This window comes from Teleopsis dalmanni, chromosome 2 (genome assembly GCF_002237135.1).
Source record: "Teleopsis dalmanni isolate 2A chromosome 2, ASM223713v2, whole genome shotgun sequence".
NCBI classification, from domain to species: domain Eukaryota; kingdom Metazoa; phylum Arthropoda; class Insecta; order Diptera; family Diopsidae; genus Teleopsis; species Teleopsis dalmanni.
In genome coordinates, this window is record NC_051847.1 from 224942078 (window position 1) to 224964870 (window position 22793).

The 22793-nt window shown below is 33.6% G+C and overlaps 4 protein-coding genes across 4 annotated transcripts; 3 read left to right on the forward strand and 1 right to left on the reverse strand.

The window, feature by feature from the left end:
- The first annotated feature begins 10641 nt into the window (after positions 1-10641).
- LOC119676850 (cadherin-99C-like) lies at positions 10642-16147 on the forward strand. The gene is made up of 7 exons (XM_038088109.1): positions 10642-10740; positions 11027-13006; positions 13074-14003; positions 14074-14613; positions 14712-14830; positions 14890-15591; positions 15733-16147. Exons 1-7 carry the CDS (start codon positions 10642-10644, stop codon positions 15866-15868), a joined length of 4506 nt encoding a protein of 1501 aa, XP_037944037.1. The 3' UTR covers positions 15869-16147.
- Positions 16148-18495: 2348 nt separating this feature from the next.
- Positions 18496-19730, forward strand: LOC119682118 (pyrroline-5-carboxylate reductase 3-like). The gene is made up of 4 exons (XM_038095469.1): positions 18496-19038; positions 19100-19468; positions 19530-19591; positions 19646-19730. Exons 1-4 carry the CDS (start codon positions 18697-18699, stop codon positions 19707-19709), a joined length of 837 nt encoding a protein of 278 aa, XP_037951397.1. The 5' UTR covers positions 18496-18696; the 3' UTR covers positions 19710-19730.
- A 22-nt stretch (positions 19731-19752) lies between these two features.
- LOC119682117 (pre-mRNA-splicing factor 18-like) lies at positions 19753-20931 on the reverse strand. The gene has a single exon (XM_038095468.1). It carries the CDS (start codon positions 20863-20865, stop codon positions 19840-19842), a length of 1026 nt encoding a protein of 341 aa, XP_037951396.1. The 5' UTR covers positions 20866-20931; the 3' UTR covers positions 19753-19839.
- A 201-nt stretch (positions 20932-21132) lies between these two features.
- Positions 21133-22500, forward strand: LOC119680534 (coiled-coil domain-containing protein 124-like). Its single transcript, XM_038093384.1, has 2 exons — positions 21133-21627; positions 22061-22500. Exons 1-2 carry the CDS (start codon positions 21173-21175, stop codon positions 22242-22244), a joined length of 639 nt encoding a protein of 212 aa, XP_037949312.1. The 5' UTR covers positions 21133-21172; the 3' UTR covers positions 22245-22500.
- Positions 22501-22793: the final 293 nt, after the last annotated feature.

Here is a 22793-nt window from a genome sequence, read left to right on the forward strand (position 1 = left end):
CATGTACGTGTGCTTTTCAAGGCACTATACATTGCAAGCTTTCTGACTTTTTAAACTTAAAGGTACAAATTAAACATTTTTTGAAACTATCCATTGACTATTCCATTGATCGTGAATTCGATCCATTTTATTTCAACACGCTTATTTAAGCGTGTTTTCATTCAGCTTTGAGATCAAACCATCTCATAAACTGTACTTAGCAAAGACGATTGAAATTTCATTTTTGGACAGCTTCTCAAATTTAATGGAATTGCAGATCTCAAGGAACTACAAATTTTCATATGTTTGCCAAATGCTTGCAGTGTTAAGCGTTGGTATTAGCTAATATATACTTCCAATGAATCAGAAATATTCCATATTCTCACTTAAGTAATCATTCATAAGGAACTTGCGAATTGTCAGGCAGCAAAGACGATTGAACTTTCATTTTTGGACAGCTTCTCAAATTTCATGAAATTGCAGATCTTCAAGGATCTACAAATTTTCATACGATTGCCAAATGCTTGCAGTGTTAACCGTTGGTATTAGCTAATATACACTTCCAATGAATCAGAAATATTCCATATTCTCACTTAAGTACTCATTCATAAGGAAAATTTTTGTTCAATTTATATACAACTGACATATATTTACAAACAAAAAACATTTATTCTGCTATCACTGAAGAAATTCTTCTGAACACATCCGAACACATAAGGGCTATTGATTAACCTAATATGTCTTACGATACAAGACTTCAAACCTCATTTGGTTCATTTAATCAGAAAATCTTCTGAATTTACCCTTGGACAAATAAGAGGCTTTATGATCCACATAGGAAGACAGAATCACATGCATATATACAGTGTGGACCAAATATTAATGAATCTGACAATATTCGTTCGTGTGAAACTCCATTTATTATATCGGAATCACTTTAAAGACTTCGGTAAGCCCTTGATGAATTAGAAAATAAGTAGATCAAATGCAAGTCATAAACAGAACCAGATACAAATCATTCAGAACATGTCTCAGCTGCTTGCTAAACTTGAATGAATGAATGAATGATTATTGAAATCGGTAATCGATACGTACTGTTGCTGTGATATGAATCTGTGACATGTAAATGGAAAAGTAACTTAATGAAATGCGCAATTTGAAATGCTACATTTCAGAAAAAATTGCTGTCACACTGTTACACTTCATTGGCTTTATTAGCTCAACATTGATTAACAATTCACGACTTACAGCGCGAATCGCTTAAACTACTTGATTCTGTAATTTAGCACGTCTGAACTAAATTCTTAAAAAGCTTAACCAATCAAACAAGAAAAACAACAACAAACAGTGAAATAATGGCAAAATTCAAAATAAAAAATCAAAAGTAGCTCAGATAGATACTCAGCGCAGTGTGCGGTTTGCCATGCAAAATCATGTTAATTCATACGAAGCCAAAGCTCATTTGTTTCCAGTACTCGTGAATTCATACAGTTTTCTGCAACTGCCCACCTCAACACCACACAACACCAAAACAAAGCAAAAACGACAGCATAGCTTAGATACATTTGTATCTTTAATTAGTTGAAATTTATGTGCCATAATTGAAATTCATAGGAGAGCGCAACGAATTGATAATTTGAAAATGATTGCAAAGCCTTTGAAACTGAAATTTATACCACAAAACTTGCACTGCGAACTGAAATTATGAGTATTAATATCAAAAGGTAATTTACTGAGCGCAAGTGAACTGACAGCCAAAGCAGGAAATGCGCGGCATTGTGAGGCTACAGATACGAGTAAGTGAAGTATCTGTATCTGGCCAGGCAAGTCAGCAAAATTTTAATCATTCAAATTTTATTTTATTTGAGTGAGCAGCAATTACTGTTGTTTGCTTTAGAAACTTGAATGCTCACTACTTGAATAGGTTTTTGATAGGCTGTAGACGGGTTCAGCTCCATCGTCCTTGGGGTCAATTAAGACTGGGTTGAAATGTGAGTTTGAAATTCGTTACGGTGATTTTTAAAACATGCTGAAGGCTTCCTTGAGTAGTAAATTGAAAACTTTTTAAATGTACAGCAAACATTTATTGGATTTTCTCTTCAATTGAGTTGCTCTAACTATTATTGCAACGAAGACGAAGCAACGATTCACTGCACTAAGTTCATTTCATATAATTATTTGTTGGTTTGAAGGCACCTTTGATTACACCCCGTAATTCCCGAATTGAGATGCTATCCTTCAAACTCTTTACTCGTACCTTATATCTTATGACTGGTTGCAGTGTTTTCAATCAGTAGTTATAACTCCAGATTAAATGAGCCTTGCATCCACAATTGCTACATAAAACCTGCATCTTAAAACTTTTATTTATCAAACGTTCAAGAAACTTTTATTCGCTTAGTTGTTTTATATTTCCTTAATTTAATTATTGCACAGTGGTTTAAACATTTTTTAGTTGTTGTTATGAAGCATAATATACTTTGTTAAGAAATAAAATCGGATAAGAAATAAAATATATTACTAAACACTGCCGATAGCAAAGCTTAACATTTCATTTGCGCGATTTAAAACTAGAACTGTAAAATAATTATTACCAATTCAATACAAAAATGTGCTTAGAGGTGAATGCAAGCTAATGTATGTTTTGTCAAATACTAAAATATTTTTCGCTCAGTTTAATAGACTCTAGAATAAAGCAAGGTATGATCAGGTTGGAGTGGCAGCACTGTACACCAAGGCTTACTTAATTACAAATAATGGCGCATTGCGATATCACAAATGCTGCTACTACGCCCATATGACAGACCCGAAAAACTACCTTAAAGATTGAAGCCACAAGCATCTGCTACAGGAACAACGTTTCTTTGAGAAGACGCGGCTCTCCAATTTAAGTAAAAGAGAAACAACCTGACAAGTCTATGAACTTAGCTATCTCCCTTATTTTAAACGATGACAACTCTAACATATCAGTTAGGAACGATGTCTCGAAGATTTTGAATCCTCTTCCAGCCAATGATGAGCACTGACACATAAGGTGGACAACAGCTTCCTGTTGTTCTCGGCAGACCCAAAGCCCTGACAATAATCGTTAGATGGTAAAGTATGTTTTTCTTAAACGCAATCATCTATCAGCCTCAATACCATAGTATTGAGTGGGTTCTATTTCAGTTGAAGAGGCTAATTGATACTTCTTTTAATTAAAGATTAAATTTAAATTTTTAATTAAACCTTGTCCAAAGGTTTAACATTGTTGTGAGTTTGCAAGAATCTTTATTCTTCGGCAGAATAAAACAAAATTATTTCCAATTATATTTTGAAGTATAAACGAATACATTAACAGTTTTTGTGCTTCTGTTGTTTATTAATCGGTTTCCATTAAATACAATCACTGCTTCTCTACCATCAATTTTTAAACTTATTATGATTAGTATCACTTTATAGCACACAGTAATCTTTAATCTGCATAATAATCTATTTCCATTTGGATTTTCCAATTACAACGACTTACTAATTTATAAAGCACATCTTTGAATCTCTAAACTTATGTCTCCATACCATTTTAATGATTTTTGTCGGGGTTGTGGCTCTGTGGATGAGGAGGAGACCGTGCTTCATCTTATGTGTCAGTGTCCTTCTTTAGCTAGAAGATTAAAAATCTTCGGATCTCCTTCTCTCAGTCTCTTGTAATGTTAGGGACCTGGCCAAGTATATAGAATGGTCAGGTTGGTTTTACTTTACCTAATGAAGGAGTCGTTACCTTTTTCGGCATTGGGTGTATACTGATTTAAATCTATTGGTATTAGTATTTATCTAATACGAGAACGGATTTGTGAATATAAATGCAAACTCAAAGAACGCAATTTCTCAACCATGTTTTTATATTAAAATCATTTTATCTGCAATCAAATTTATTCGTTATTATTATCAAAATGTAACGAACAAAATTCATTTCCTAAATCATAATACAAGTATTCCCAACCAAGTAACATATATCAAAAAACTTTTTCTAATACCATAAATTGTACACAATATCCAAAAAAAAACAAAAATGTATCTAAAAAACGTCAATTGTTTGAAAATTGCTGCAATTTCTTATCAAGTAGTTCACATCGAAATTTATTCGTGCCTTCGGTTGTGATTCCAATCAAAATGCCACAATTCACACTCTACGATTGCAACATCACTGCCACTTATTGCAACATTTAAACCCTTCCAGTCAAATTGTGATGATCTTACCACATTATCAGTCCGGTGCAGAGTTGAGCAGAGACTGCAATTCTGCATTTCTGCAATCCAAACCAGAGCACATATTGCCGTGGCAAGCCACAAAATAATGTTGCACATATGGCAATAATATCTGTTGCATGAAAAATGTGAGTAAATGCAAGAATATATTAAATAATTGCCACAATTTATATTTGAAAGATATTTTTCTTGTAATTTTGTGTCAGTTGAGGTTAGTTGAGTTTCATTTCAGTTTGCAAATCCAAAAAAAAATCCACATCGCAGCCAGAGTAGATGTCATGTGCCCTGATCAGTTCTGCTCAACGCTCCACATTTACGAGTAGAATTGCATTTGTTGCATTTATGACCGTAAAAGTCACAAAATTGCGTTTTCATCTTTGCTAGTTGTTTTGCTTAATAATAATAGGTTATTAAATTCTCTTGTTTTCATTGTTGTTAAGTTTTTTAGTTCAAATTTTTATAGTTTAATGCTTATTTATAGTCTCACTGCAAACAATCAAAGCAACGCACAAATATATTTTTTCTTCTACAAGTACAAATCATAACTGTGATTCACTCTTAAAAAACTTTGCTTACAAGCAAATAAAAATCAGATATACTAAAAGAAATTCTGAACGTAAAGTTCAAGTATAAAAATTGTATCTTCTGTCAATTAAGCCGTTCCTAACAACGTGGCTGGTAAACGAAAATTCTATATAGACAAGAATCAACCACATTTCAACTGTTAAAGATCCTTAACTAATGAATAGCTATTAGGATTTTAATTTAAGGTTAACTGAGATTGTTGGCAACAGTGGATTCGTGTACATAATGTATAGAACACAGTCAACTTGGAAATCGAATAGACCCGCTTATGCCACTCCCTACTTTGCTGGCTAGTAAATTACCTAATAGAATGTCTTCACTAGTATTACCATCCCAATGTATTTAAGCTGCTACCATCTCAATTTATTTGGTCTCCCAGAGTTCACAGAAAATCTTCTCCGTCTAAAAGGAAATAAGAGTTCTAATCACTTTCTTAGTGTCTATTCAGCTCTGTTGAATAATGATCTGCGAGCGTTTCCAGCAGACCTTAGTGGAATTTTAGCTCATACACTGTGTGCCGTAGTTCTAGAACACATGCAGCTTCAGTTAGGTGAATCTGGCTAGCTGTGAATCACAAATGGAAATTTTATTTTCCTTACCGATACCAGATAGAGTTAAACCTTTATTTACATTTTTATTGTTGGTATTTTTGGTGAATTTAGATGTACTTACTCTAAGAATGCTCTAGAAGCTCAAGGAAAATAGTCTTCGTCTAAAAAGAAATAAGAGTTCTAATCACTTTCTTAGTGCCTATTCAGCTCTTGTCCTTATCTAAGTATAGAAACTCGCCAACAAAAAACATTCTGCACTTCATGAAATAGAGTTAGCGTCTTTTATTCGGTAACTTTCATTTATGGCACAAAACTCCATGATCACAGTACTCCACTGCATTTGCAGTCTATTTGAACTAATATATCTCCACTCTATTTGAACTAATACACTTATTATTGTGTTGTTATTCATAATACGATCATATCATAAATGATTGTTGTTTTCTTTCAAAACTATATATCATTTTATATATTATTTAATTCAAATATATGCATGTATAACATTTATTATCATTATCTTGATAATTAATTTTAAAAGTAATAGTGCTTGCAAAATTAAAATAAAATTAAAATAAAAATAAAATGAAATGAAATAATTTAAAAAGAGCGAAAAGATCAGTGATTTGCCCACAATCCAAAAGTCCAACCTTAGCAATTTGTTATGTTGAAAGAACAAAAGTTCAACTTGACAGGGTCTTAAGTTCAAAACGTTTTCGAGCCATTCAAATTTTTCGCTGTTCACATAATTACCATTTAGCCGAGACTATAATTATAAATTAGTTTGTGGTTAAAAGTAACAGAATATTTGTTTTGGATGTCTTTTTTCTTACAGAAACTAATTAAGAATTTTAAAGATAAAAAACTGGAAAATTTCAATTTAACGCTTCAACATCTTCACAACAAAAAATGAAGCGCGAAATTTGATTGATGTTGGTTTGAATATTTTTGCTTCTCTCTCAGTATTTACTAGAATTTCAGTCATTAAAAGCATTTCTTATTAATTAAACAAATATGACATAATATTATTAATATGTTAGTTTAATCACTTAAGTGATAAATGGCATTGCTTTGCCAAAAGCAAAACTCATCATTTTTCATAACATTAGACTGACCATGAACACCTGTTAATTATATATTAATTTTTTATTATCAATTATACATAATATATTCATTTTTTAATGAACCTCAAAGGTTTCAATAGACTACAACATTTCATGAAATTATGAAAGACACTGCGCTATATATTGCAACCAACTCTGTCATAGTTGGTTATCTACGGCTGTGAAGCACATTTGTGAATGGATTTTGATCAATACATCGAAATCAATATGTTAATATATTAAAATACAACATTATTCAAATGTCTACTAGCAAACATATAACAGAACCGACAACTTTTAAATAATTTCTCTAGTCCGCACATAGCTGGTAATATAGTTCAACCATAAGTCGACTTATATTGACTTTTACAGCCTCGAGAGATTAAGAAATGTCTGCCTAGACACTATTCTTTGCATAACCGGAACAAAAAAATGTCCCATCGTAAAAAATGGCTTTACCTTGGTGACATGAGTTATATTATTTTTTTAAAAATATTTCAGAAAATGCAGTCTGTACATTTTGATACAATTTATTAGTAGTTAACTTACAGTTATGGTTAGGTTTTTCTGGCTGTCTGTAAGCAACACATAGGCCTATGACTCCCCATCGATACCAGATAGAGTTCAATTTCTATGAAGATTTTTATTTATGGCATTTATAATTTAAAAGTGCTTTAGAATATTATAAAAAGAATTTAGATTCCTGAGTCAGTGCAACCAAGCATTTTTTAAGCAGCGAGTGTTCAGAGCATACCTTAAATGAATATCAGTCCATACACTGTGTGCCGTAGTTCTAGAACACATACAGCTTCAGTTAGGTGAATCTGGCTAGCTGTGAGCCACAAATGGTAATTTTATTTTCCTAACCAATACCAGATAGAGTTAAACTTTTATTTAAATTTTTATTGCAGGTATTTTTGGTGAACTCTAAGACACACGCAACTTGCTATAAGTGCACTTAATAGTTAACATTATAGTTTATAGAAACTTTCCAGAGATCTCTAGAATATTAAAAAAGAAAATAATAGAAAAATAAACTTAAGCTCCGAATATCAGCTTCATATCTATTGATTGATTGATTTCAAGGAGGGAAGTGGGTCTCAAACAGTGTTTTAGGTACACTTCGTAAACAATTAAGTCTTCTATTATTGTTATATTACACCGCAATGGTTGTCCCACACTTATGCTACCATCACAGTTCCAACCACCATAAACAATACTCTAATCAATCCAGTATTTCTTTAAAACTTTCATTAAATTACACTACCAGTTCGATATCTGGCACATAAATCATTATAATATAGTTTCTAAAAATACGTCGTGTGGCAAAAAATGCTAAAATTACTATGACAAATAATAAAAATTGTAACACTTTCGATTTCCGCATGCAACACAAAACGTAGCAACACTTTCGATTGCTGCCAAATCAGAGCAACAAAAACAAAAATGTTGCAAATTACGCCACAAAAAACAAAACACTTCGTGATGTCTACTGCAACTGTTGTTGCTCGCTCTAATGTTGCTGGTTGGTCTTGAGTTGATCGAATTACGGGTATTTCGGTCTCAAACTGGTTGGTTAGTTGTGGATTAATTACAAGAACATATTTACGCTGTTTTACTAATAAATTACAACAACAACAACAACAACAACGCGAATAAGTAAAGAATTTCAATTTATATCCCAAATAATTTTTTTGTATATTTCTGTCATTTTAATTGGCTACGCTAATATAACTGCATTTATGCACTAAAAGTATTTTACTTCAGTAGAGTTTTTTTCCTTAAATACTAGTATTTTATTGTTTATCTCACGATTTCACTAGTCTCTTTGTGTTTTTTTATTTCCTGCTTTAATATTTATTTAAGTTTTTCAATTTTTTCAAATTTTTTCCATTCTTTTTCTATTGATTTTAACAATTTTTTTATTTATATTCATTAATTGCTGTGTTTGTACTTGTGTATAGCAACATGTTGCACTAACAACATTTATTGCGCTTATGTAGCAACATTCAACCAACAAGCAAGCAAGCGCGGCTTACACACTAACACTGCTATAAGTACAATAGAAATCAGTGAGGAAAAAATAATTGTATATGTTTTGTAGAATAATAAACGCCCACGCTATAATATTCGATATTCAAGAATTTTTGTAATTTAATTTAAAAAAAAACAGATGAAAAAAAAACAAATATTTTATTGCTTAAAAATGTGCCAAACTGCAGAAGTATTTAAGCTCACGCTCGCGTTTACAACAAAAATAAAAATATTTTTCATAACCAAACGTCTGTAGCCATCGTCAGTGACTGCAATCATTGCAACATTTAGGTAGTGTGCATTTTATGTCTGTCCATTTTCAACTTTTATGGCAATGCAATAATGCATTTGGTACAGGTGTGATCCTAATATGTAATATCTACACACAGGTAGATTAATATGTGATATTTACTCTGAATTGTTCTTAATTCAAATGAAAATGCATATAAAGACGAGCGAAGGTAAGAAGTATTTAAAACTGCAGACCCAAACAATTTTTTAACTAGGTTCCCAGTAAATCCCAGTTGCTGATACAATATTATTAACATTTAGAGCCATAACTCCGATGAGCTTTCATTTGCATAACATTTTGTATTTTTCCGACGAAAATACCATGCTCTTAACCTATCCCTAAGCCATCTTATCTGTGGTCATTCACTTTTTATGCTTTGTGTGAACAGTACGACTGCATTGTTGCTGGATTCAATCTGACTAGACTGGTCCGACTAGTCAAACATTCGAATCTAACAAATTGAAGAACATTTTCAGCGCTAATATCTTCACTCTCCACTCGTTTTGTACCTTATTTTAATCCTATAATTATTCGTAAGACCTTTGTTTTGAGTCACAGTGCCTAGTCTTCACACAGCTTTTGTTAGAGAATAGCCCTGAAGATTATAAACTAAACCCTACAGATTATAATTATTAATATTATTATTCTGGGCGAGATTGCATTGTGACCTAAAGATCTGTTGTGCCCTCTCTTCCAAGTTCGACTTTCTATATAAATTGTAGTATTGTACCAACATAACAGAGTTTTCTTTTTCATCCAATATGAGGTGCCCATATGAGATGTACGTTTTTCGTTTTTCCTACAGATTATAACACTTGACTAGGTTTATGGTATTCGTTTTTCTTACAGATTATAACACTTGGCTAGGTTTATGTGGAAATTTTTGGGTGTGTGTTCCTAATTAGACACAGAAATATTGCCAGGTTTACAAACTGATATTTTAAGTGACTATAATTTCTCGATTTACTGTCTTACAATACCTAGAATACAATAGATAATAATAACAATCTTGGTTCATACTATTGAGAGACAATAGTTCAATAAGTAAGAATACGGGACATTATAAATAAACATGCATTATCTTTTTTTAACTATTATTATTTCATATCATATTGTATTATTTCATATTATTTCATATCCTTTTCTTAGCCTATATAGAATATTTATATCACATAAGTGTGTTTCATATACATATCTCCCACGCTATGACACAGGTGTAATATATTAGTTCATACCAAGTGAATCTACTCTAAAGGATTAATAGCTAATAGCTCTAGAGGATTAATTAATAGTTAATTAATCTACTCTAGATATATAATAGCTGTAATCAGGTTTCTTTCATCTTAAATGCCACTGTTATTATCTTACTATATATTATATATAGCTATAATCATAGCACATAATTTAGATATTGATTTACTCTGGAAGCATTCCCGTATTTTCATGCCCTTTCTTAATTTCTGCTTTTTAATAAAGCATATTGCATACGTATATTATTTTTTTAATTACAATTATAAATAATTTTATAAAAACATTGATTTAAAGTTTTAAATATCTTGAGTAAATATTAAAAGCACTTTTCTCACTCTTGCCGCTATCAGTAGAAGTGGCAAGCAAACAGCGTTTTTATCGCATGCTAGGTTTTTGTTGCATGATATCGGCTTATCTACATTCAATTTTGCAATTTTTTATTGACAAAACGAGCAAATCGATTAGCATTTTTGCGAATCGTTTATGGTGGAATCAAATTATTTTTGGCAAAACTGTGATTTCGCAATGCGCATGCGTAACTCATAATGCGGTTTTATCACATTTCCAAATGTTTTTTGGTCAAAGGCTTTTATGTTGCACACGAATGACACTTACAAATTGCATTTCAGTTGCAACTGCAATTGCAAATCCAATTGCACTTACGTGTCGTTGCAATACAAATGATGCGCTCACAGATGTGAAGGTACAGCCAGCGAGTTGGTTTACGGCCATATGTCTATAATAATAATTTAAGATAATAAATAATATGCAATGTTCTTTTTTATTGCCTTTAATACAACATACCATACACGACTGACTGTACGATTGAACACACAGTTTGGGAATGAGGATAAAACGATCATATTTAGTTAAAAAAATTTTATATCAGAAACTAGCCTCCAATAAGAAAAAATCTTCTACGAGTATAAAACCTTAAATTTATTATAATTTTATTCCTCAGTAACTAATTATATTTTTCTTATCAATAGGATCGTGCACGTAACGTTAGTGAGCGTCTAAGTTCTACCACTACACTTACTGTTAACATCGCTGATTCGGATGATCTAGACCCTTCATTTATATATCGTGGTTGCGTACTACTAGATGGCGCTTGCATAAATCCTGAGTACAGTGCTTCAGTACCGGCAGGATCATTGCAAGGTGTGCTGACTGTCACACCAGAGCGCATACAGGCTGTTGATCTTGATACTATAAGCTCACCGATACATTACTCATTTGCTAATGGCATGCCTGGCAATTATGCGGATTATTTCGAAATTGACGAGCAAACAGGTGTACTAAAGCAAATCAAAGCAGTGGACACTTCCACAGCTAAGAAATACGATATTGTTGTTAAAGCTGAAGAAGTGTCACCCGCTAAACGTTTTACTACAGCGAAATTAACTATCACTGTCAAACCAGTTGATGCTAATCCACCCGTAATATCAGCTAGTGATATTGAAGGCTACGTTGATGAGAACTCACCCATAGGTACAAAAGTTTTGGATATCAATAATAAACCAATTTCATTTAAAACCACCGATGCCGATTTGGCTGAAGATGACCCCAAGCCTGATTATATATATGAGTTAACAACTCCATCTTTTGATGTTACAGCTGATGGTATACTTATTGTAAATGAAGATGGGTTAGATCGTGATCCACCAGCGCCAGGTCGTTTTAAATTCCAAGTAGTGGCTCGTGAACCACGCACCAATGCAGCTAGCGCACCACTTAGCGTTACAGTTATACTGCGTGATGTCAACGACAATCCACCGAAACTGGCCATGGTGCCACCGGTTTCAATAACAGCTGGTGATGGCAAGCGTGCTGTCACACAAGTTACAGCTACCGATAATGATGAAGGCGAAAATGCCGTAATAACATACTCTATATATCACGTTTCCAATAACGGCATCCAGAAATTCACCATTGATGAGCACACCGGCCAGATAGAGACAGTTGGTAAACTCATGGCCGGAGAACAGTACAGTATTACTGTACAAGCTACTGATATCGGTGGTCTGTTTTCACAAGCCATTGTAGAGGTGTCAGTTACTCCAGGACCCAATACAAAACCACCGAAATTCTTAAAATCGATTTATGAAGTACAAGTGAGTGAGGGCGCTGAAATAAACTCAACTGTTACAGTGGTACGCGCAGAAGATCCTGAAAACGATCCTGTGGTCTATTCCATTGTATCAGGCAATGATTTACGTCAATTTGCTGTAGGTCAGGAAAATGGAGTTATAGTGGTGATACGTAAATTAGATCGTGAAAGTCTAACACGTTATCAGTTAATAGTTAAAGCAGAAGATAATGGTGGTTTGTCCAGCAGTGCGACCGTCAATATAAAAGTTACCGATATTAATGACAAAAATCCCGAATTTGATGAATCAACACTGCCGTATGTATTTCAGGTGGATGAAGGCAAAATGGATGCATTCGTTGGAATTGTACACGCAACAGATGCAGATGAAGGTATAAATGCGGAAATCACCTATTCGATACCAACCGATATTCCGTTTGCCATAAACGGGAAATCCGGAGAAATCCGCACAGCTGCACCATTGGACTATGAACGCCAGAATGAATATCGTTTTGTAGTGACTGCTAAGGATGGTGCACCTGATGCTCGTTTGGGTACTGCCAGCGTTACTGTGATGGTACATGATTTGCCTGATGAGGTACCCAAATTCGTTGAATCACGCATTGATGTACGCATACCAGAAAATGAACCCAATTATCTTGTAGCAACAGTGCAAGCCATTGATCCTGATACCATGCCGGAGATAACTTATGTGCTGCGAAAGGGTGAATCTGAACTATTCAAAATTTCGCCACAAACTGGAGAAATCCGTACAACTACTGGCTTAGATTATGAAAAACAGAAACAACATGAGCTCGTAGTGGGTACCATAGAAAATGATGGAGACAGCGCCGGTGACACAATTCGCGTAATAGTCGATGTAAGTATCTTTTAAAATTGAAAACAATTCGGAGCAACCTTATTAATCTGCTGTTATATTTTTATAGGTTGACGATCGCAATGATATGCGTCCACTCTTTGTGTCTGTACCCGAACCTGTTACTGTCAGCGATGACCAACCCATAGGTACAATTATAGCTACAATGGCTGCTATAGATAACGACGGCACTTCTCCAGGCAATGTGGTACGATATGAAATGGTGGGACGTGGTAAAGCCTTAAAATATTTCCAAGTCGACGCCGATACGGGTGCAGTGCGCATACGTGACGAATTACGCAAAGAAGAAGACACCGAGTACCAAGTCGATATACGTGCCTATGACATGGGTGAACCTCAACTTAGTTCTGTAGCGACACTGCCAGTTTATATACGCCATCTTCTTACCGACCCTGTACAAGAGAACAACATGGTTTCCAAACTCAATAGTGGAGTAATTATTTTACCAGAAAGTTCTGGACTCGCTTTCAGTGATGATAGCTACACCACTGGAGTGCCAGAGACAACAGGCATTAATGCTACTATTAAATTGATACAAATAATCAACTCCAAAAAAGCCATACATAGTAATCCTGGCTTTAAGTGCGAAATAGTGAGGGGCAATGAAATGGGTATTTTTGATGTCACCATTGAGGATCATGGTTGTGGCATTAAACTAATCAAGCATTTGGACTACGAAAACAAGACCTCACACACACTACATTTGCGTTTGGTGTCCCATAAGTATTTAGTGAATCAGCAAAAGGATATGACCACAGTTAAAATAATTGTGCAGGACGAAAATGATAACGCGCCCGAATTTATATTCAATCGTTTAAATGGTCGGAAGGACACATTCTATTCTGTGGTCTCTCCGGATGTAGACATAAATACACCAATTATGCAGGTGCGTGCTACCGATCGAGATTCTGGTAAATTCGGTATGGTCCGCTATAAGATATACGATGAGGAAAACAATAGTGTGAGAGATGAGAACTTGGTAAGTGAAAGATTTGAAGTAGCGATAATCGAAAGAAACTATTCAAGTTATTTTTTTTTAATTTATTCAGCCCACAACTTACTTTACCATGCACGAAGAAACAGGCATTCTTCGTACCGCAAAACTGTTCCGTGATGAAGCGAACTTTCCTATGGTGTTCTATGTAGAGGCACGCGATAACGATGGTCAGGAGCTTGGTTCACACCGCACACGTGCACGCATTGTCATTAATCAAATCACAGATCAGAATCGCATGTCTTTAGTGTTTTCGGATGCATCACCCAACCAAATTAAGAACCACTTCACTGCTATAGAAGAGCTATTGATGGAGAAAACGAATGGACTTATGGGTGGTATTGAGCGCTTCAGCAATCGCAAATTTTTAAATGCGAATGGCACTGTTGTTGAGAATCCTGCTGCAACTGATGTCTGGTTTTATTTGATTGATCCCAAATCGGAACTGATAGTTAAACGTAACGATACAGTGGTACAAGAGACTCTGTTAGAACCAGCCGCACGTTCGAAACTGAATTTTGAAGCTTCGGGCATAGCTCGTGCCACGGCTGAGGGAATTTTCGCACCAATCGAAATAAAACAACAAGTCCATAAGGTAAGTAGATATGGTATATTGAGACTATATACATGTAAATATGTGACTCAGAATACAGATAATTATATTTAACAATATAATGAAAATAAAAATTTCAGATCAAATCACCGATTGCAATTAATGATGAAGTCTTCCCTTATACGCTTATTGCTGTGTCCATAATTATATTGATTTTGGGTATCATTGGCATAATATACATATGTATATCTTGGTCAAAGTAAGTTATAAATAATATTATTACTTTTTGATGATCATTATATTTTAATAAATTTTTAGGTATAAAAACTTCAAGCAACGTATGCGCCAATACTCAGCACCTAGTCCGACACGCTATGATCCTGTCATTGTTAATTCGCAGGCATCGAATGCAGGCGACACCATAGCCAACCTTAAGGAATACGAAACTCAAGTGTTAGCTATGGCTGTTCCACCAGATGGTGATGACGATCTACAACTCGATTTCAGTGCCAAAAACCATGCCTTTTCATTAGACAATGTAAGCTACATAACGCATAAGGAACAAAATGGTGGCGGCCAAGCCAGCCCCTCCCACTCTGAAGCAACAACAGCTACAATTGCAACCTTACGTCGCAATAACAACAACAACCTAAACAATCTGTCCAACAACAACAACCATACCATGAATAATCGTCAGAACACATTCAATCGCACTTTGGAAATGAATGCTCGGAATAATGCCAACCCATTGGCTGCCGCTGCTAATGGCACACTGCCAGGTACACTGACGCTGGGACGGATAAAACACCAGAACAGCAATCATTATCAAAATGGTGGCTATAAGTTGGACTCTGTGAGCCGAAATAATTTAGCCAATATACAAAATAATGCCTACAGTACGCTGGGTAGGCGTGGCAACCTCTATAGTAATACGAATAGTCATGATAATAATCAACATAATCATCATCAGCACAGAGGCACATTTGCGGATGTGCCAATCACAAATCCACTTTTTCAAAGGCGAGTTGACTAAACAGAATTAATTAATATTTTTGCTAATCTTTATTTATTGCTTATGAAAATGTTAATACTAGTATATTTTTTTATATATTAAACTAAGTGCATAAAACTTATTTAATGAGGAATGTTTTTCTTTTATAGGTCAAATGGGGACTTGAGCCACATCAGTTCCACAAATGAGAATGTGACATTTGGCAAGAGAGATTACGGTCAAATGGGCTTTTCCTACTTAAACGATTTGGATCGTTCTGAAGTGGAGACTACCACAGAACTTTAAATGCCAAAACCAAAGACCGTATACGGGCTTTGCCAAAACGACCAAATGAAAAACTTAACGAAACTTTTGAACGAAAGCGCACTGCAAATCAAACGAAATCGAAAGTTAACCATGAAATGCTTTTCTTGGTCTAGAATAATAAAACCTTTAGTTGCCAATTTGTAAAAAAATTGTTATTTAATTTAAATATACAATAGATATTAATTAAAAGTAAATTAATTTTGTGTAAATATCTTATGAATTTTATGGTTTCCAATAAGCAGCTATCAAGCGTTTAATTTAAAAGTGAATAATTTGATTTTAAATTTTCTTTATTTTTTTTTTTAATATTTTTAAGATGTAATTTTATTTAATATGATTTACTGTAAAAATAATAATTAATTATATAAATCAGCTTGTAAAATATAAAATAGAAAAAACAGACTATAATATTACTTAAGTACTTAGAAAACAAATATTTATTGAAGTCATTAATTTAAGTTTAATTAAATATATGCAATTAATTTTTGGAATTTTACATTTACTTAACGAATAAATTATAAATAATATCACTTTTTTAATATGAAATTCATTAAATAGTTAATAACAATATAAATGTGATTTTTAACAATTCAACACTAATAAAGTAATTATGTATTAATTTATAAAAAATATTTAAAAAATAATCTTTTACCAATATTTTGTAAATAACAATTTGGATTGCGTATTTTCAGCGAGAGTGCGGAAAGAGTGAGAGAGAAGAAGTGAATTCGCTTTCGTCGTATTTTTAAGTAAACTTTTCTTATATGTATGGATTTTGTTCTATTTTAAGTTCTTTTCTGTAGTTAGCTTCAATTATTTATAGTAAATTAATTAGAAAGCAAAATTAGAAAACAAATATTAATTTTACATTGTAATATAAATTTATAATGAGATATTGTATGAAATATTTTTTTGAGTCTGTTAAATAAAAAAATTTAATTTATACAATTTTATACAACATATTTGTTTTTTTTGTATTGATTATTAGGGACTAATAAAAGAATGGTATTTATAATAGATTTTAAATACTTTGTATATATAGTATTGAAAACACAATCAGTGCGAAACGATGCAAAGCAGACACGATTTTTCACATTAGTTGATAAAATACAAGGAAACGACTTTGTCATATCGATTGGAATATATTTTATGTTAGTATCTTATACAATATGTTTTGACTACTTAACTCGATAAATATATAGCAATATATGCCAACAATTTTTCATACAAATGCAACCCAAATTCTCATAAAAATATACTAAAGACGTTAACTATAAAGTATTGACGTAAACATACTATACTTTCTATACTATAGAAAGAGGTAAACATAGTATTGAAATGCAAAACAGTATTGTTGAATATATATAGCGACTACGGCATGTTTTACAGACAAGAGTATCGTAAAATTTTTGTATTTTCACAAAAAAAGAGGAAATGTGCTTTGAACTTTGAAACAAATTAAACTAAATCTGTAATTATTGCAAGGAACAGAATATTAATAATTATAATAGTGCTTCAGGCAGTATCAAAACGAATCGTTCATGTAGTCATTCAGAAAAAGTGTTGAGGCAGTTTTATAGAATTGTACTCTTCTCAGATAGTCCTGTTCAAAGTAATCAAAGTTTTATATTGTACTCAATTTAATACTAATATTGTAAGAGAGCTTATGGTTGCTATAAGCAGTCAACTTCACAATTATTGTGAATAAGTGTTTATTTACAATCCATTCACACATTAATTGTAATGCTAAACCTGCGTTATACTACGTTTACATTGTGAGAATAAGAGAACGAGATTAAGTTAATCTGCATTTTTAATCTTCACCGTTTACATTACATATTGGAGATTAATATTGACGTTTCTCTTGTGGTGTTTTGTTTCGTGTTTGATTCATTTTTGTAAATAAAACATTTAATTACAATTTTGTATAAAAAAATTTTAATAAAAATTCAATAAATAGTTTTACAACAATAATTTAACAAATTTAAGTTATAATTCTATACAAAACTGATATTAAACAAACTTATTAAAAATTTACACACTACGGCATTTTCAAACTTTCATTATTTGTTTTGAATAGATTATGACATTCCTTTTTAAATTCTTGTAAGATCGTAAAAAATCTGTTATATTAAGGCATTTACAGAATTGCACAGAAAAATAATCACCATTTCTAAGGTGATTAAATATTGTATGGGAAATCTGAGATTAAACAACGAGGTTAGTACTTTTATCTCGATTTTTGCTTTAATCTACTTTCAATCACATAATGTAAACGCTGTAATAGTGTAAACATATTAATCAATACGATTTAATGCAATTAATTCGATTTATGTGCAGCAGTAATATGGACCATTTATTATACAAAATCTATTTAAAATCCATACACAAAAATGGTATGAGATCAAATAAATTAAAAATGTAAACACATGTAGAATAACTCTAATAATTAACACGATTTAAACAACGATAACCGAACTACACTCTCTTAACATCTGCCACCCAAGATGAACGCCGTCAAAAGCTTGCCGCAGCGCCGACTCCAAATCTGCAGCAATAAAAAAACAAAAACAAAAGCAAAGCCCAACAGCTGTGTTGTGCTTACGAATGAATTAGCAAAAGTCATAAAAGTAATCAGTAGGCAGATTGCCTATAAATTATTCCTAAGCAAATAAACAAAAACAGCAAAAACGTGTGCTCAAACACAAAACGAAAAAAGTGTTTTTGTGCCAATATTCAAAAAAAAAAATTTATTATTTTTTGACACTAAAAACTCTTACAAAAAAGCGTCAAGCGTTTACAGCAAAATGGCAAAATTGGATGAAAAAATTGGTTTCATTGGTGGTGGCAATATGGCCTTTGCCATAGGAGCCGGTCTTATACAACGTGGCATAGTAAAAGTAGGACAGGTGTTAGTGTCTGGACCTAATCTAGAAAATATGATACGTTGGCGTGATTTAGGTGTTGCAATCACCGAGCGCAACTATGAAGTAGTGGACAAGGCAGACATTATATTTATTTGCGTGAAGCCACACATTTTAACGCCTTGTGCGGAACATCTACGTAGTGAATATACATCAACATCGAAGGATAAGGATAAGTTGTTTGTCTCGGTTTTAGCGGGTGTCAACTTACAGACACTGGAAGAGGTATAGATGACCGCACTACTATTTTAACTTCCTTTATGTTATTTCCACAATTTATTTGTAGAGCTTTTCATTTATTAACAGTCTGAAGATGATACGCACCATGCCAAATACTTCAATGCAAGTGGGTGAGGGATGTACAGTGTACGCTGCTGGCTCATACGTTAAGCAACAAGATTTGGAAAAAATACACCTAATGCTCAACTCTTTGGGTATTGCTCAACAAGTGCCAGAATCTATGATTAATGCAGTTTCTGGACTAGCAGGCTGTGGTCCTGCTTATGTTTATACAGTTATAGAAGCGCTAGCAGATGGTGCTGTTAAACAGGGCGTACCTAGACAAATGGCTTCAATTTTTGCTGCGCAAACCCTACTAGGCGCAGCTAAAACCGTTTTGCTTACTGGCAAACATCCTGCAGTGCTCAGAGATGAAGTGAGTTATACCCAAAGTGACCTATATTTCTTATATGTTTATAATATTGTATATCTTACAGGTATGTTCTCCTGGTGGGGCAACCATTGTTGGTATACATGAGCTCGAAAAGGGCAATTTAAGGTACAATACTTCAAAATATTTTTACCAATTGTTTTGTATATTCTTTTCATTTAGAGCAACACTTATGAACGCAGTGGAGCAATCTTCGAAGCGTTGTGAAGAACTTGGCAAAAAATAAATGCACAAGACGAAAGTGAATATTGGAATTAAGGTCTCAAAACTTATTCTTTGTAATACGATAAGTTTATTAAAATTAACCTAAACATTTAAACAATTAAAATACAAAATAAGCTTAAAAATTAAAAATTTTATTCACGATCTTTTCGGCTAACGTACTCCACACACTTGGAGGGATCTGTGGGAAAGTATTCTTGGCACTTTGTCATCAAACGTTTCAAGCCTTGTATGTACTTTCGCTGCGTTTCATCATTCATTACGTGCGCCACATTTTTTGAGAAAATTTTTTCGCGTCCTGTACGGGCGTGAATGCCAACCATAGTAACACCAATGGGCCAAGGAGCATTCCCAATGGCCATCTCCAAGTACGCGTCACTAGCAGAAATATAATTGCGATTGAGTAGATGCTTGCATATATCACGCAAACTGTCTAAAATATCTTCGGGCAATGTATGATGTTTCAATTTACGGAACAGTGGCTTCACGTACTCCTTAGTTTGTGTGTAAATAACACGCGCCATTTTAACTTTTGTGGACATTTTTTCTTGTTTTGAATAGGAGGCGATTTGATCGTTCCACAGCTTGAGTAGAAATATTAACAAAGTGATTATAACATCCATATCATAATCCTTACTACCACGTCCCATTTTTTGCGCCATTGTTTGTATGGTTTCCCAAGTGACAGATTCGTCTAATTCTGTTACATCAGATTGCTTTTCTTCTTTTGCTGTAGGTGTATTGGCAAACATTTCTTGCAAATATGCTTGATCAACTTGTTCCATAGCTTCTTGAAAATCGTTACGGAAACCACGGTTACTTTCAGGTTGAGTTATCTCACACTGACGCAGTCTATTGAAGGAGTCAATTTCTGTTTCGCCAAAGAGTAATATGGGCTCAGAACGATCACGCAAACGCCTTACAACTTCAGTTCGCGCTAATATATTTTGTCCATCCGAAACGTAATGATAGCCACCTTCCTCTGAATGGTCCTCTGCTTCCGTGCTCTCCTGCGTTTTGTAGCCAACTTTTTGCAAAATTTCTTCCTGATCTTTTGCTATTAAGTCACGGCGTTGAAAAAACTTCTTTTTATTATCAATTAATTGTTTTTCTTCGAGCAACTTGCGTTTACGTGCAATTTCTGCTTTAAGTATATCCATTTTTTTACTCTATTTCTGCAAAATCGATTTATTAAAAATTATTTACAAACAACGCATTTGACAATGAAAAAGTTGAACATTAACATTGACTGAAATGTCAAACGCAAAGCAGCTGTTGAATGGGTTCGTGTCTTTACTAAACAAACATAGATACATAGCAGCTGTGTTTATGTTGTACTAAATTGTGTGCGCTGAGAAGGCAATGCTGTGCACAGACGTCAAAATGTTTGCGATTATTTTCCTGTAAAATAAATTAAAAATTGGTAATAAAAATAGTTTTTAGTGCAATTTCAACAAAACAGTCAAAATGCCGAAGAAAACGGGCATGAACTCTAAAGCTGTCGAGGCTCGTGAACGCAAGGAAGCAACAAAGAAAGCCTCTCAGGAGAAGGCAAAAAAAGACGCTGAGGACAAATTGTGGCAGGATGACGACAAAAACCTAGCAAAGAAGCAACAACGTCGTGAAGACGAAGAACGTAAGAAAGCTGAGCAACTCCGTCGTAAGGCCGAAAGTAAAGCACTGCTAGATGAAGAAATGTCATCAATTAAAACACAAGGTAAACAACCACTTGCAAAAATCAGTCGCCAGCAATTGGCAGAGGAGCTAGAGAAAAAGCAACGTGCCCTTGATGCGATCAATGCAGCGAAACAACCCGCTGGACGTATTGTTATGCCCGCGCCAATAATTGAAGAGAATCTAAATCGTGCTATGGCCGATGTTGAGGTGGCAACAAATGTCGAAGAGGCATTGGCTGTTTTAAGGTAAGCCAAGTCAATTAACGACAAAAACCGAAAATTGTGTAAAAACGGTTTTGCTTAGTCAGTGATGCATATAAATTTGAAAATGCTGCCAACTATGGTTTGGAGCAGTATTTTGAATGGTCACAACACCTTGTGCCAACACCTTGTTCTCCATCAACATGGAAACCCCTGTGTGCTCTTTAGTTGTTACGCGCTTTTACAAATTGCATTCATAACATTTTATTAACAGTAAATCAGGAGCGAATAGTCTACTTTCTGAAGTTACCCGTTTAAGCTCCTGACCAAGTAATGCTCACTACTGCCTTCAATTGCCCAACAAGCAACGAAGTGCACCACAAATAGCAACAACAAGATTTTATTCTCGCCGACTAAGCAATGCCTTCACAATTATTATTAATTATTTATATATTTAACATCTCTTTCCTTCTTCCAGTGTCAAAGATGAAGTCAACAAACATCCTGAAAAACAGATGCGTGCCGCTTATAAAGTATTCGAATCTGCTAACCTGCCACGCATTAAGTCTGAAAATCCCACGCTACGCCTATCTCAGTGGAAGCAAATACTGATGAAGGAGTGGAACAAATCACCAGATAATCCCTTTAATCAAGCACAATGATTGTACCCAACAAAAATAAATTAGAACAGATTTTTGGCAAACGAATTTCACTTCATCGAGCTATAACTATGGAAACAAATAGGTCCTTTGGCATATTTTCATGCAGAAGAAAATAGTTTAAGTAGAAATTAAATTCAAATGATATATTAATTACAATAGTATATTAATTAAAAATTTTATACTTCAAAGTCAAACATTTGTTTACTTAATGGTTTTCATGCCTCCTGCCAAAACACCACCCTGTATATAATTAAATTATTACATAAAAACTTTATACCACAAAATGATGAAAACTTATTTTTTTGTTAGCACTTTTAGTATTTTAGGTTTAATAGATTTTTATTGTCATTAATTGTAAACGCCAATTACGTATTTTAAGAAGAATAATTTTATTTATTTTTCGTTTCAAGCTTAAACTTTTGTTGTTGACAAAAAGTATTTATTTTTTTATTTTTGTTGCTCATTTGCCATGAAAGAATAGTGAAAGCTGTAGACGCCCAAACCGTACGTTTGCGAAAACCCAATCAATTAAGTTGTATATTTTTTTTA